Below are 15,802 nucleotides of genomic sequence, written 5' to 3'. Positions count from 1 at the left end.
TATCATTTTGAAGAATGACTCGTCGTTCTATTTTTGGTGGAAATCAGAAGAGACCATCTATGCCAATTATTGCAATATGATCAATCGGGAAAAAAATATAATTAATATCTTAACATGCGATGAAGAACCCGGAAGCGATTAAAAAATAAAATAACAAATAAAAATAACAAGGATCGACTATTACATTTACGAAAGGATTTTTCAATCATTAAAACTAACTACAGTCAAATAATCAAAATCGAGAAGTAGTCATTGGTTAATGGAACCGTACATTATATATATATATATATATATATATATATATATATATATATATATATATATATATATATATATTACAGTATAGATACATTCCTAGATGCAAATGTGAATATATATATATATATTACAGTATATATACATTCCTAGATGCAAATGTGAATATATATATATATATATATATATATATATATATATATATATATATATATATATATTACAGTATAGATACATTCCTAGATGCAAATGTGAATATATATATATATATATATATTACAATATAGATACATTCCTAGATGCAAATGTGAATTTTTCTTACCAGAGAGCTCTTTCAGCATATTAAAATTTCGGTACATTTATTTTATAGATACTTCTCGTCATGCAGAAACAATAGTAGCAGCAACAACAACAACAACAACAACACATACACACACACACACACGTGCATACAAATACACACACAAACATATATATATATATATATATATATATATATGTGTGTGTGTGTGTGTGTGTATGTGTGTGTGTGTGTGTGTGTGTGGTGTGGTGATGATAACTCCCATCTACCGAATCGCCCGTTTGCGGATAGGGCAAGTGGCCTCTAGATATAGAGCTTAGCTGCGAATATATTGTAAGAAAAAAAAAATGTAAGGAAAAATTAAAGATGGCGCCCGACTCTCTCTTTAACACGGTAAGATATCCTCAACACGGCACAAGAAGCAACAGCCACACGATTCCCCAGCCAACTCAATCGTCACTCCCCCACGTCTTTCCCCTCACCCGCTTTTATCGTCGTTCTAGGCCGGCTAAATTTGCATATTCCGAGAATTCGTGTGACTTTGCGAGACATCATACTTTACAAAAGACGGCGGTCGCCATCTTGGTCCCTCTTTTCTATTTTTGGTCGGTAACGCTGAGCTGGTCTCGAGGTAAGTCTTTTTCCCCTCATCCGTCTCTCTCACGTACCCACACAACACGCAAACACGCGGGCGCTTATCTCCTGGATGCACGTTACACTCCCCCCTGATCTGATGATCACATAGAGAGCACTGGGGGGGGGGGCTTTTAGTGCGTGTGCTTCTGCGAAGAGGTACATTCACTGTTTCAGATTCGGGCTCTGGATCTGGTTCCGCCTCATCAGATGAAGTATCGCTATCAGTCTCTGGAAGGGGCTCACTGAATCCGTGCATCGGCAGCTCATCGCTAGACGCTTCACTGCTTTCTTCTGTAGTTGTATGACGCACCTCGGTAGCTGGGCGAAGATCTCGCACATGTCGTGGGGTTCCATCGACCAAAACAGACTGCTGGCTAATCACTCCAGATATGTGTCCTCGCTTAAACTTGTCGGTGCACCGATTTCCTGGAGGCCGCACCCACACTGGATCTCCCACTTCATATCTGTTATATGTTCCCTTGTCGGTTGGCTGCGTAGTGTTGATTCCCTTCACTCCGACTCGGTACGTGTAAATAGCATTCGCAGGTGCGGTTGAAGGGGACGTCCCGTCCTTTGGCGTAATGTTGTACCAATATGTTGCTTCCGCAATAGTACATCGCTTCCTGGCAGCAATTCTCTTGATGCTGCGATGGCTTCTTTCAGCAATGCCATTTCCTGATGGCACATGCGCACATCGCAACCGTATACGGACGCCCCACTCATCTAACAACTGCCGGACTTGCTGGCTACAAAACGCTGCATCATTGTCAGTCAGGAGCTCTTCCGGCGCACCTCGCTAAAAAAAAATGGATGATAGGTGGCGAACAACATTTGCTGAATCCTGTCTGGTCATCTGCCGCCACACCGCAAATCTCGTAGGCCCGCAATCAATGAGAGTTAGAAAGGGCTTGCCACTGTAATGGGTAATATCCATGGCCAGCCGCTGCCACACACTCTCAACTTCCAAGCGACCATTCTGCCATCGCTCTGGTGCAGGATCAATAGACTGGCAAGCCTCACAATTTCTGACGATCTGTCTGACATCCATCTTGGTCACTGCTGGGTATGCACGCCTCACAAAATAAAGGGTCCTCTTGATACCCGGATGTCCGCTCTGTGCATGAATTTTTTGTATTTGACATGGGTCGATTGCAACTGCACAAGATCGAGCAGTAATCTCCATTCCCATCTTCGCGGCTTCATACCATTTGTGAGGTACACGGGTCAGTTGGTCAGCACGATTACAATGTGATGGCACCAGAGTGACGCTCAGTGATAGCCCATACTCAGATACCAGGTTTTTTAGCGTGTCTAGCCTTCTCCGTATTAACATTTCGCTTGCTGCCTTGGTACGGATTCGTGTCCGTCCTGAAAGTGTGTCAGACACCCAGTGGTAGACACAGAGAGAATCTGTGTACAAGGTCAACTTCTTAGACTGCCACTGCAGGGCCAGATTTACCCCCTTTACAACAGCGTCCAGCTCTGCCAGGTTGATATGCTGAGAATCTGTTACGGGCCGCAGCCAACACGCATCCTCGAACACGTTTCCTCCTTGCTCCAACGATACTCCCAACGCCAAAGAACTGGCATCAACCCACACACCTACGTTGTCTCCGTTAACACACCACCGCCCACAGGCAGGGTCCTTCTTGTTCACTCTCTCCAGTGTCTCTTTAATCATCAGAGTTAGTAGGACATCATCGGATATGTCATCCGAACCCGTGGTTGTTAAATTTGCTCTGCGTTTAATCACACCAACAGCTGCGCAGTGCCAGCCACAGACCGGTCAGTGACCAACAAGTTTTCCACACCAAGAAAAAACGGTCCGCCTTGTAACGAGGTTGGGGATGCTTGGAATTTCACTGCCACGCCTCCATTGTAGGGTGCCATCCTCTTCATAAACATCCAATCCCAATACACGTGCTCCTTCCCTTAAACGTTCGGGATTCTTGCATTCCAGACCAAACTGAGCCAACTTTTCTTTGACACACGACGCAGACTGTACATCTTCATTGACGTATACGTCATCAATGTAAGCTGACGTTGAGTCCCTCATGGGATTTTCTTGGGACAATACTGTGTTGACAATAGTCTTCATGATCTGTGGTGCCACATTTAGGCCGAAGCCAAGGCGTGTAAGGCAGTACCTCTGCCCCTGGAACCAAACTGTCTGGAACGGCCACAACGTCTCATCAACTCGCACCTGTAAATAGGCTTTTCGTAAATCCAATATTGAGACATTAGTGCCTTTCTGACGCCATTCCCTCAACTTACTGGCGCATACGTCAGCATCGGCAGTGTAGGCTTCAATATGCTTGTTAAGCTCCCTATAGTCCAGCACGGGCCGTACTTTCGACTTGTTATGCTGGACTACTGCCATCAAGGGTATTAGACCCTTCGGAGGCCCAAGCTTGTCCTCAGGGTAGGGGATTAACCAGCCATCTTGGATCCACGCCTTTAGTTCCCTTTCGTATTCTGCTCGGGCCTCACTGGGTATAGGGTACTCTGCAACCCCATTCTTGAGTTTAGTCGGTGCCATTCCCTCGGTCCACTTCCAAGATGCAATCCAGGCCCTCTTGCGCGAGTCGTAGTCCACTGTAAAATCCGGCCGATCGATATGGAGCGCTGCACACACTGGGGCCTCTAAGAATCGCACCTTTCCATCCCGATGAATTGCGACTCCCCCCAGCGCCTTGATGGCATCGTATCCGAGCAACAGGTCAAACCCCAGGAGATTTCCTTGGGTCACGAGCACATTGATCTTAGTGGCTGCACCGGTGTCCGTGTAGATCTTGACAGTTCCAGCTCCACAGCATGTCTGGGTCTCGCCTCCTATCGTGGTGACTTTGATCTTCCTCTTAGTCCAACTTGGACACAGCCTGGTGCTCACTATAGTATGCGAACAGCCTGAGTCGAGAAGTGCTGAGCAGGGTATCCTGTTTACGTAGACGGTTATTACTGGTTGCGCCTTGTTCAAATTTTGCTCGGGGAGCAGGGCGGCGCTGACGTCCTCTCCCCTGATACGTTTCCCGCACAGTTTTGGGCTAGATGCCCCAAACCGCCACACTTAAAACAGCGCACACGCCCCCTGTTGGTGCAATTCCTTGCAAAATGTCCGCGTCGGCCGCAGCGAAAACATTTCCCATTGCTTGCAGGGTTCTGATTCGGAATCTCCCGAGCGCCAATCTGGCCTGTCTGTGTCGCCATCACGACTGGTTCCCCCAGGTCCTCCTCATCTTTGATGATGGCTCGAGCACGTTCCATCAAGTGTTCCATGGTCGTTGTTGAAACGCTGGTTGAGGCTCTCAGTAGCTGCTTCACCCGAGTGGGAAGGCCCGCCACAAACGCGTACGCGAGCGTCCGCTCCGACACCCCTCCACCGAACAGAACTGCGAGTTTCTTTAACTCAGCGAAGAAAACGTCCACGCTTTCCTCCGGTAGAAGTTTTCGGGAAGCAAATTTTTCATAGGCCGTACAAGGATCCATGGCAAATGCCTTGTACAGCGCAGCTTTAATTGCGGTGACATCTCCCTTTTCGGCAGCACTGAGTTGCTGATATACACTCAAGGCACCCCCAGCCAATCTCAGGGGAATTACAGTGTGTACCCTTTTCACCTCACAAAGGTCGCACGTCAGCTCGACCCTTTCAACCCAGTCGACGATGGACGTGGACCCGTCAAACTCGGGTATGAGCTTTAAGTCAAATTTCGACTCGGTCATAGTCCTAGAGGCCAAATGGCCGAAATAGCTTGTAAGAAAAAAAAATGTAAGGAAAAATTAAAGATGGCGCCCGACTCTCTCTTTAACACGGTAAGATATCCTCAACACGGCACAAGAAGCAACAGCCACACGATTCCCCAGCCAACTCAATCGTCACTCCCCCACGTCTTTCCCCTCACCCGCTTTTATCGTCGTTCTAGGCCGGCTAAATTTGCATATTCCGAGAATTCGTGTGACTTTGCGAGACATCATACTTTACAAAAGACGGCGGTCGCCATCTTGGTCCCTCTTTTCTATTTTTGGTCGGTAACGCTGAGCTGGTCTCGAGGTAAGTCTTTTTCCCCTCATCCGTCTCTCCCACGTACCCACACAACACGCAAACACGCGGGCGCTTATCTCCTGGATGCACGTTACATATATCGAATAAGCCCCATACAAAAATCACGAGTCGCCCTTTGGCAAGGCAGAGCACTTGGCAGCCGCCCCAGTCAGGGTTACGACGTAAACTCGTCTGGTGGGTAGGCGACAAGGCGGTACTTCGCACTTGTAATTGCGTACCGGCAACTTGCTGCAGTTGCCTTCCTGAACCTGCATGTCAATGTCTGAAATGTATGTGGTACGAAGTTGCGTCTCGTGGATCACCTAGAACACTTTTTAGCTGGGGCTGACTCAAACCTACAACCTACAACTAAACGTCATAAAACACCATAATTCTAGCCCTTTTTCCCCACAAAGTCCTGCGGCGACAGGACAGAGGTGACGTGGCAGGCTTGGTAAGCTGGTAGCGCTTCGTCTCTAATTTGCACGCAAGCGAAAGATGTGTGATGGTCGCATGCCAGATAAAAGATTGTGAGTGTGGCCCAAGGTCCTGCATCTGTGACTGGGCAAGCCTTTTTTGGGGACTACAGCTGAGCCAAATATATAAAGCTGGGCCAAACATCGGACGCCAACCCAGACATTGATTGGTGTACCGTAACCAGCAGATTCCCACTATTTCGGTAAAAATCAGAGCAGTTCTGGGAAAGAAACTCTTAGAGTAGAAAGCCTTCTTACATCTAGGGATCTCTACTATGTAGTGGTGCGACTTGACTGCTTGTCGAGTTTGTCGGGAGTATTTACGACGAGGGGGTACAAGGGATTTTTTTCGTTAGAGCACCCACCATTAAAATGCTTGTAAAACAGACGGAGGGATGCAACATTTCGTCGATGGGACTGTGGTTGAAGCTTGGACGACAGTTCAGGACCTATCAAGTTGGCGACTCAACCTATCAGGTTGGCGACTGTCCAGTAGCGAGAGACTAGTAGTAACTGCACTAACCCAAATGTGACAAAAATACTCTATACATGGGCGAATGGTGGCTTTGTAGAGGTACAGGATACTTTCAGACGTAAGTAATTTTCTAGCAAGGTAGAGAGATCCTACCTTCCTCGCACCGGCTTTGGCAATGCTCTTCAGTGACAACAACCACGAAATTACAAATTTTATCGAAAACAAACGAAGAGCAAATATTGAGCATGGAGCACACCCAAGATCCAAACAACTCAAGACTAATTTCTATCAGCTAAAGGCCAGGCGTCAGAAAGAGCTCCGTAGGATTCAAAAGCCGCGGTTGGAAAAGAAAAGCAGAGGAGCTTCAGCATGACCCCTACAATATGAGAAGCTTCTTCTCTGGCGTCAAAGAGTTATACGTACCTGTTTCTAATGCCTCTCTAAAAGCAGCTGATAACATAACATCGCTCACCGAACATAAAGATATCCTTGCCAGATGCCAAGAACACTTTTCAGTGTTACTAAACCGTGATGCAACAGTGGCACCAAACTTCCTGAGAAACCTACCCCACTACCCAATCCGCCTCTAGATGACTGAAAATCCAACTTTCGATAAATTTGGTGCCGCTCTCAAATTCACCCAAACCTTCAAAGCACCTGGGCCAGATGACATCCCCCTGGAACTGATTAAATACGGAGGACGTCCACTTCAAACTCGAGAGTGTCTTCTGATTACCCGTATCTGGAAGGAAGAGGAAATACTAGCAGACTGGAAGGATGCTAATATCATCACGATTTCTAAGGCAAAGGTGCATAGGGAACTACCGAGAAATATTCCTTCTTTCTACCAAAGGGAAGATCCTTGCTACAAACTTGCGAAGGACATTCTTCCTAAAAGCCAGTGTGGATGCAGACCCAATAGGAGCACCAATGATATGATATTCTACAGACGACAGGCCCGAGAGAAATGCAAAGAACACCAACAGGCACTTGGCATGATATTCTAAGATATCAAGGACGGCCATGTGGCGAGTGCTCGAACGATTTGGTTGTCCAAGTAAATTCATAATGCTTATCCAAGGCCTTCACGTCGGAATGATGGGCCGAGAACAATACTAATCTGGCCCATCAGATCCTTTCCCCATCACAGGTGGCCTAAAACAATGTTGCGTGCTTACCACAATTCTTGTTCTATCTATCTGGCGGCAATGCTATATAAAATTTCAGAAAACAACCCCGAAATAGCACTACGATACCGAATGGACGACAACTTTTTAATATTGCCTGCCTCAGGTTCAGAAAACGTACAAACCACACAGGAATCACAGAGCTGCAATACGCCGACAACAACTGTACGATAGGCCATGCTATCGAAGATCTACAGACGTCTGAAGACAACTTCTCCAAATCTTACATGGAATATAAGCTCAACATAAACATAGCCAAGATCAAAGTACTTCTCCAACCTCGTTTCTGACATCAAACTCCTCTTCAGGATACAATAACAATTAGGGAATTTGAACTAGAAAATGTGGAGCAGCGTTCCCTCAACAAATGCTACAGCTGAGAAAGACATTGATAGCGGAATCAGAGATGCTTAGACATCATACGAAAAACTCCAATAAAGAGTATTCAGCAACCAAGAGCCAACGCAATCTACCAAGCTCATGACCTACAAAGCGATTGTAATCTTAACCCTGCTGTATACCTGTGGACCGGAGTACTCTATAGAAGAGACCTGAAAAAATTTGAATATTTTTACTGTGGTGTAAATGAAGAAAAAAGAAACAAGAACGACCGACCGCATTTTTGTGTGGCTTACCTCGTGTTCATAATGAAGAAGAAAGAAACAAAAATGGCTGCCCTGTTTCTTTATATGCCTACAGGGTGACCACGAGGTATGCAAATGAGATGCTCCTAATTGGAGATAAGAGGAGTGATTTGGGGAAGGAGGGCATTCTGAAGTTAGATTGCGAGCAGAGAAGTTGTATTTGTAGAAGAGAAAAGTCGGATTCGGGGAGAGAAAAGCTAAAGTTGCAGAAGTTCGTTTTGGAGTGGAGAGAAGACGCGTCAAGTGGTAACCAGAAAGTGAAAGTTCGGACAGCAGGACTTCCAAGACATTTACCAAGCAAAATTGCGTGATGTCTTATGCATAAAGTCGCAAGGCTTAATAACGAACATCGTGGTTCTTCTCTGCTCAGGGATGGAAAGCATAGAAGCCACAATAATAAGACACCGTCTACTCTGGGCTGGACACCTTTCCCGAATACCTGACAACCGCCTATCTAAGCAAGTTCTTTATTCAGAACTTGCCAGTGGCACCAGAACGCCGCCTTAAAGAGAAGTCGAAACCTACGCTTCCGCCGACCAAAATTGACACAAAAAACTGGGAAGTCAATGCAGCTAGAGAAGAACAATATATGAAAACAGTGAAATCTTCGAAAACAACACAAGACAGAAAGAAGAAACACAAAAAAGCCAAAAGAAAAGCCAAAGGACCCCTTCTACTATCACCATGTGGCGGCTGCCGCTTATATGCACAAATAAACAAAATGTATACTCGTATCCCAGTTCTGCCAACGACGACATATACGTATATAAGTATATGTGTGTGTGTGTATATGTGTGTGTGAGGTTCCTTGGCCTTCGCTGAGGGCCCATTTGAACAACGAGATATTACAAAAAGTCTGACTGGGAAGCCATCAGGGATCTCATCAGAGATGCCTCATGGGGAAATATCTTATCTCTTCCAGCTGAACGGTGCGCAAATGAGACCACTGAATGGTTCAAAACTACAATTGAAGCACATGTTCCCACACGGAAATTCTATCGCAAGCCCCACTCTCCTCAATTGTTTACTTCTACTTGTGCAGCTACCATTTCTCAAAGGCAGCATGCGTACCGCAGATTCCACCGACATTTCCAGTTCAAACAGACAGACATATATAGAAACAAGTAATTGTAAGGGAGAAATAGCGACAGCTAAGACAGATTACACTGAAACCAGCAGAAAACGCATCGAAGCACAAAAATTAGGATCTCGTGATTTTTGAAAAATCTACAACAGTGTAGTAAATAATGGGCAGTCAACGATTTCCCCACTCTCAAACGATCACGAGGTTGTTTGCACGGCAACCGAGAAGGCTAACATGCTAACCAGTCGGTTTGCCTCAAACTCCACATTGGACCCGGCACACCACTCCTTGCCTGACTTTCCTTTGCGGACAAACGCCACACTAGATGACTTGAAAATCACCCCCTCCCAGGTATATGGTATCATAAAAAACCTAGACACCTCAAAAGTGTGTGGACCCGATCTCATCCCGGCTGTGCTATTAAAAAAATTCTCTGCTGAGGTTGCTCCAGTACTCTCCAAACTTTACAACAAATGACTTTACGAATCTTCCTAACTGCTGAAAAACCGCTTCTGTGGAACCAGTTTTCAAAAATTCAGGCAAAAGAACTGACCCATTAGATTCTCGCCCCATTAGCATTCTCTCGCTTTTTGCCAAAATATTTGAGTCCTTAATTAATCAAGCTCTAGTCAATCACCTTAGAGCTGCTAAACTCCTGACCGACAATCAGTATGGATTTAGGAAAACCCGTTTCACAGCAGATATTATAACTGTAATCTCTGAAGGTATATACTGTTCACTGGACAAAACAGGGGAGGCTAGAGCGCTAGCCCTCGATATATCTAAAGCTTTTGACAGGGTATGGAACGATGCCCTTCTAAGGAAAATGAGATCATATGGTACCACGAGAAGAATACATAAAGCAATTAATTCCTTCTTAAGTAAGAGAAAAATCCAGGTTGTCCTCGACGGTCGTACATCAAAACAATATGATATAAATGCGGGAGTGCCTCAAGGTCTATCCTCTGACCTTTATCATTCTTGATATTCATAAATGACCTTCCTGATAAAATTGTGATGAGTATATTTGCTGATGACACCACTCGCTATAACAGGCACCAGGGGAAAACAAATGAACACATATCTAAGGAAATGGCAGAAACACAAGAGGAATACCTCCAATCTGTAGTGGATTTGGGACAAAAATGGATGGTCACATTCAATGCTGCCAAGACTAAGCTGGTTTCGTTCAATAATTACCTTCACTACTAACAATAATAATTGCCTTCACTACTAACAATAATAACTGCCAAGAACACATGACCCGAAAATACTTCTTTTAAACTCCTCGGCCTAACGTTTACAGGGAACATGAACTTGAATCGATACATTGAGAGCATTGCCAAGGCTGCTGCGAAGAAGATGGGCTCTCTCTACCGCGCTAAAAAGTTACTTACGCCTGAAAGTATCCTATACCTCTATAAGGCCACCATTCGCCCATGTATGGAGTACTGTTGTCACATTTGGGCTGGTGCATCTGCTACTTGTCTCTCACTCCTTGACAGGGTTCAAAAGACAGTCGCCAACCTGATAGGTCCTGAACTGTCATCTAGGCTTTAGCCTCTGTCACATCAACGAAATGTTGCATTCCTCTGCCTGTTCTACAAGTACTTTTTTGGTGAATGCTCTGACGAACTACAAGCACTTCTACCCCCTCGACCTGAATACCCCCGACAAACCCGACAAACAGCTAAATCCCACCCCTTCACAGTAGAGATCCCTAGGTGCAAGAAAACATTCTACTTCAATAGTTTCTTCCTCACAACTGCTAGACTTTGGAACTGCCTTCCGGGATTCTACTTTTCCAACTGTACTGATATGCAGAAGTTCAAGAGTAATGTGAACAGACATCTTGCTACTCATCTCCCTTCATAATACCCCCGCAACTTATGTCCCCGATAGTAGCCCCCTATTTCAAAGTGGCACTGTTCCTTGTTTGGGGTGAAAATTGAATTAATATATATATATATATATATATATATATATATATATATATATATATACACACACACACACACACACACACATATATATATATATATATATATATATATATATATATATATATATATATACTTTTTTATTTTACTTCAGTCGAAGTTCTCAAAAATCAAGGGGCCCACTACCTGGGGTTTACACATGAATTCTATATGAGATACATAGATATTCGAATGTTCCATCAAAGTTCTTTATTTCTCAAACACTTAGTTAGTAAAGAAATTGAGAACATAACATTCCTCTCCCCAATTAACCATTTTAATACGTTGCAGTATATCTTTTATTTTGGTCCTTTCGTCTTACTGGATTCTAGGATAAGAATTTATCTAGTCTAGTGGAGTATCCAGCTTCGTACTATTACTTAAGGTACTATCACTTGGAGAAGGTGCACTATTTCTCGTAAAAGCTTATGTAATTTAGCCATAGTGAGATCTTATTTGGGCAGCAAATACTATGTGATTTTGAATATTAGACAGGGCTTACTTCTAGGGAAAAGCATCCCTATGCCAGGTTTTTATGGCAAACCCCTGTACAGAAAGCCCTTACACACTCGATGACAGTATCTAGTAGGTATTCCAATTCTCTCCAGTAGGCATTCAAGTTCTCTCCGGTAGCCATTACAGGTCCTTTCCAGTAGTCATTGTGTGTGAGTGTGTGATATTGCAAGTCTCGTGAAGAAACCACTTTTTCACTTCTTGTTATCTTTGTTTTCATTTTGTTTTATTTTCTTCTTGATAGGTTTCCGATTTAAATGTTGTCTACGTTGTACTAATTTATCATTCTCTGAGCGTTTACATATCCAAAGAAAGCGAAGGGAATAGGAAGGAAGACAATCCTCTGGTCTGACTACTGACTTTGGAACGTCAGCGAAGTTTGCTTTCTCATTCAATCTTTCTATGACATCCTATCGATCTCAACTAATTCCAAAGTATGGGAAAAGTGTGAGGCGCTTAACTGCTAGCAATGTGCTAAGGAAGAATCACGCCCATAGCAAATGCCTTATTGTATCGAGTAGCTGTCATTACTGTTGGCACCATGAATAAGTTCTCAAAGCGATTGCAACAAGTGTGAAACTATCGTTTAGCGGGGAGGGTGTTTTGGTGTGTCCGTGTGTAAAGCGGTTGTTATATCCTTGGGATATCAACAAGCTCCCTAGGTGTTAAACACGATATAAAACAATAGGCACATCAATGGATTAATATGACGTCGGCTACGTCTGCTTTATGGGTCTTCTCTTCGGGTTCATTAGTAGCAAGTACTTCCGGTACCGGAATTGAACGCTGCATAAAACAAGTGAATGACGCATCTTTTTTATATATAAAAATAAAACATTTAAACATTTACAAAAGAGTATTTTCTTTAACTCGAATAGTTGAGACACGCGACCTTTGCTTTCGAGGACTCGATTTCAACTTTACGACCGTCGCCGAACGTCGTATCCCAACTTATTACATCTTTCTTCGTCACAAATAAAGAGATAATCAAATGGGATATGATATGAAGGGTACATTGGAGCACTTGTTTGGCCATTATCGTAATTTGAAGATCATTAATGATATTACTTCTTAGTTATTGCAGTGTCTTACTTCTTGGTTGCTAATTCGATCATTCCATGCATATTGCCCTCCCCAAATATTATTGTGCAAAACTCTTTCTTTTTCACTTCTTTCTCATTTCCCCCTTTCTCCATTTGCACATCCCCTCTTTATGTAGTACTATATACGGCATAATCACGCTTACACAATAATTCTCGTTAAAGCACAAAAATTCAACAACGTTAAGCCTGGTAAATACTAGATGGATGACCATGAGGGAATACCAGGCTCTGTATGTACGAAGACGTCGACACTTCTGACAGTTCAAGCATCCCAACTGGCTCCCAGTCTGTTCTGCTGCTGGATCAGGCTAGTTAGGAAAGAGAGTAAGGTTGACTCTGCGAAAACTAGCTTCACTTTAAAAAATTCCCAGCACAAGTCATCCACCATTCCTACGATGATCAGATGGTCTTCGCTGTTCCAAGGAACAAACAGCAATAGCATAATTTTATCTCATATTAAACAAGGGATCCTTCGAGCTATATTCTGTCCAATAATTTTAGAGCTTATTAGTTTCATTATTTTTGCATCAGTGTAGTTATATTGCACTTAAATGTGTGAACATAATTCTATGGAAATTTCTATGGGGTTTAATTCACAAGTTAGAGCTACGTGCGCAGGAAATTGCTTACTAATAGAAAACCGACGTGGTAAAGAAGCAGGATTAAGTCTCTCCCTTACTCACGAAGAAGAGTGGCAGAAGATGTAGATGATTTAGCTGCACTTTCTGTAAATTGCTGTAAACCAGAGCAAGTAATGAAATCATTTGTTGTTCTTTATGACTGCTTCTTTTTTTTCAGCTACAAAGAGAAAAAAGAACAGATTAAGATCTGACCGACTGAGATTTCAACTACTTTTTAACAGATGTCACCGTCGAAGGAGTAAACTATTTACACTATGTCACGCAGATATAGCAGCCGTGGTTTGCAAACAACGAGTCATCTGATCGAGATTGAAGTCTCCACACGATATCACAGTGGAAGAAACACTACTACTACTACTACTACTATTATTATTATTATTATTATTATTATTATTATTATTAGTAATAGTAATAGTATTTATTAATTTTATGCCAGGTTGAGATGTTCCGAATGTTGGATCATTGATAGGAGGTTATGTATTTTGAGCAAACAGCTGATTCAAATGTCGAATTATTTTTACGAGGCTAAAGTTTGACCTCTGTTTTCTGGATTTTACGTGATTTAATGAACATGACCTTTTTATTCCGTGACAGGTACGCACACCATAAAGATTTTTCTGTATTTTCGTTTTTCTATTTAGGTTATACGCTGTACTTGCAATGAGTTTACTCACCAAATCGCGGTTGATCGATGTTGGTGTTGATTCTGGCCTTGTCGAATAATTGAGCGATGAAAAGTTGCTATCGTAGATGACGTAAATGGAGAGGTGAATGCTGTCTGTTACTGGGGTCGTTGTCATCTCGACAGTTTCCCGTCGTATAGGGCACGACCCCTGACCATCACATGCATAAACTGTATAAGCCATCAATGATACACAGATGGTTTGGAGTGCACAGATCAAGAAATAAGTCCGCTTTTGGTAAAAACCGAATTGACCCGACTGGTCCAAGATTCTTTCATAAGCGTCTGAACTGATATCGGTCATCGTGTCTGATTGGCTAATCTGAAAGTAGAAAATTAAAAAAAAAATCAGTAAATAATGATATAGAATGAAAACAATTATAATAACTGAAATCATTTAAAAAACAAATTCGATGCTAAATTTTTTTTTCGATAAGCACAAACAATATAAATAAAATATTTTTGATGAACCAGCCTTCTTCAGTAAGTTAGAGATATTGTTTTTTTTTTCTTCATTGTTGAGCTATCACGACGAATCCTGGTAATAAGAAAAAAAAAGGAAAAATAAAACAATGAAATGTAATAAAATATCTTTAGAAACGAATATTTATATGCATACTAGCAGAGTGATTCGCCGTTGTCCGGGATTGAATGATGATCAACGACTGTTTCACACGCCCATATTCTTATTGCCACTGAAATAGGTGAAATCGCCCAATTTTCAATCAAATCAATTGTCTGCTCTAGCTGGGGATCTATCGCAGTGCACTGGGAGGAAGCTTCACATGCCTCTCCGCAGTGACTTAGTTCACAATACATTGTAGTCTACATTGTACTGTACAGAACACACTGTTGATTTAAAAAATATATTTGATATTACGGTTTAAAATGCACAAGTCAAGTATCATGCTCAAATTGTGCTCTAAGCAGAAACATTCATTTCGAACGCGCCCCTGTCATATCAAGGAACCTAGTGTTGAATTTATATGCTTGTCCTTTCGGCTTGTGTGGTAATAAAACTTCTTAAATGCACTTGTTATGTGTAAGGTGTAAACGTTGGTCAAAATCATCTGTTCCTTCTTTCATTCGATTATTTCGCTTATCAATACCTATGGAAGACATTCCGATACAATATCTATTTGATAACACTGCCTGGCACATAAAATACCTTTATGTTAAATGTCATAAAAGTCGACCCAGCCGTTTCTGAGTCCATAAAGAACGAACTCACACAGGCACATACAAAGTTCCTTTTATATAATAGTAGATATCATATACATATGATCTGAAGAAAAGAACGCACGGTGACCAATTAAGTAAATAAGAGCGTATAATATGTATTTACTTTAATTTTTTACATTCACTGAACGATTTGATATGCCATACTTCGAGTTTAATGGCTCAGATACAAACGAGAAGCTGAAAGTCGCAATCAAAGCGCGTCTACTTTTTTCGTGAAGAAGCGATTACCGATATGTTATAGTTTTAGTTGCATCTGATCCATGAAACTCGAGGAATGGTGTATTCAAGCATTCGATTAATGTGTAATTTTTCAGATAAACACTCCTCCACACACACACACACACACACACACATACACACACATATATATATATAGTTTTTCAAATGAACACATACACACACATATATATATACACAATGTATAATTTTTAAATGTACCGTATATATATATATATATATATATATATATATATATATATATATATATAAACACACATATCTATATAAGTTTAATGATTAAAGTTAAATTCTGTAGATTAAAATAT

At 42.3% G+C, this 15,802-nt stretch overlaps 1 protein-coding gene across 1 annotated transcript in view; it reads right to left on the bottom strand.

Moving 5' to 3' along the window:
- LOC145277587 (organic cation transporter protein-like) overlaps window positions 1-15,802 on the bottom strand; it is an 829,203-nt gene that overhangs the window by 106,032 nt on the left and 707,369 nt on the right. The window contains exon 4 of the mRNA XM_080129098.1: window positions 14,008-14,337. Within this exon, the coding sequence (XP_079985224.1) occupies window positions 14,008-14,319 (312 nt within the window). The 5' untranslated portion in view covers window positions 14,320-14,337. The remainder of the gene's footprint in view (window positions 1-14,007; window positions 14,338-15,802) is intronic.

Source organism: Euprymna scolopes, chromosome 6 (genome assembly GCF_053919585.1).
Source record: "Euprymna scolopes isolate OS-2025 chromosome 6, ASM5391958v1, whole genome shotgun sequence".
Lineage (NCBI taxonomy): Eukaryota > Metazoa > Mollusca > Cephalopoda > Sepiida > Sepiolidae > Euprymna > Euprymna scolopes.
The sequence above is the reverse complement of the archived record's forward strand: the minus strand, read 5'-3'. Positions and strand labels throughout refer to the sequence as shown.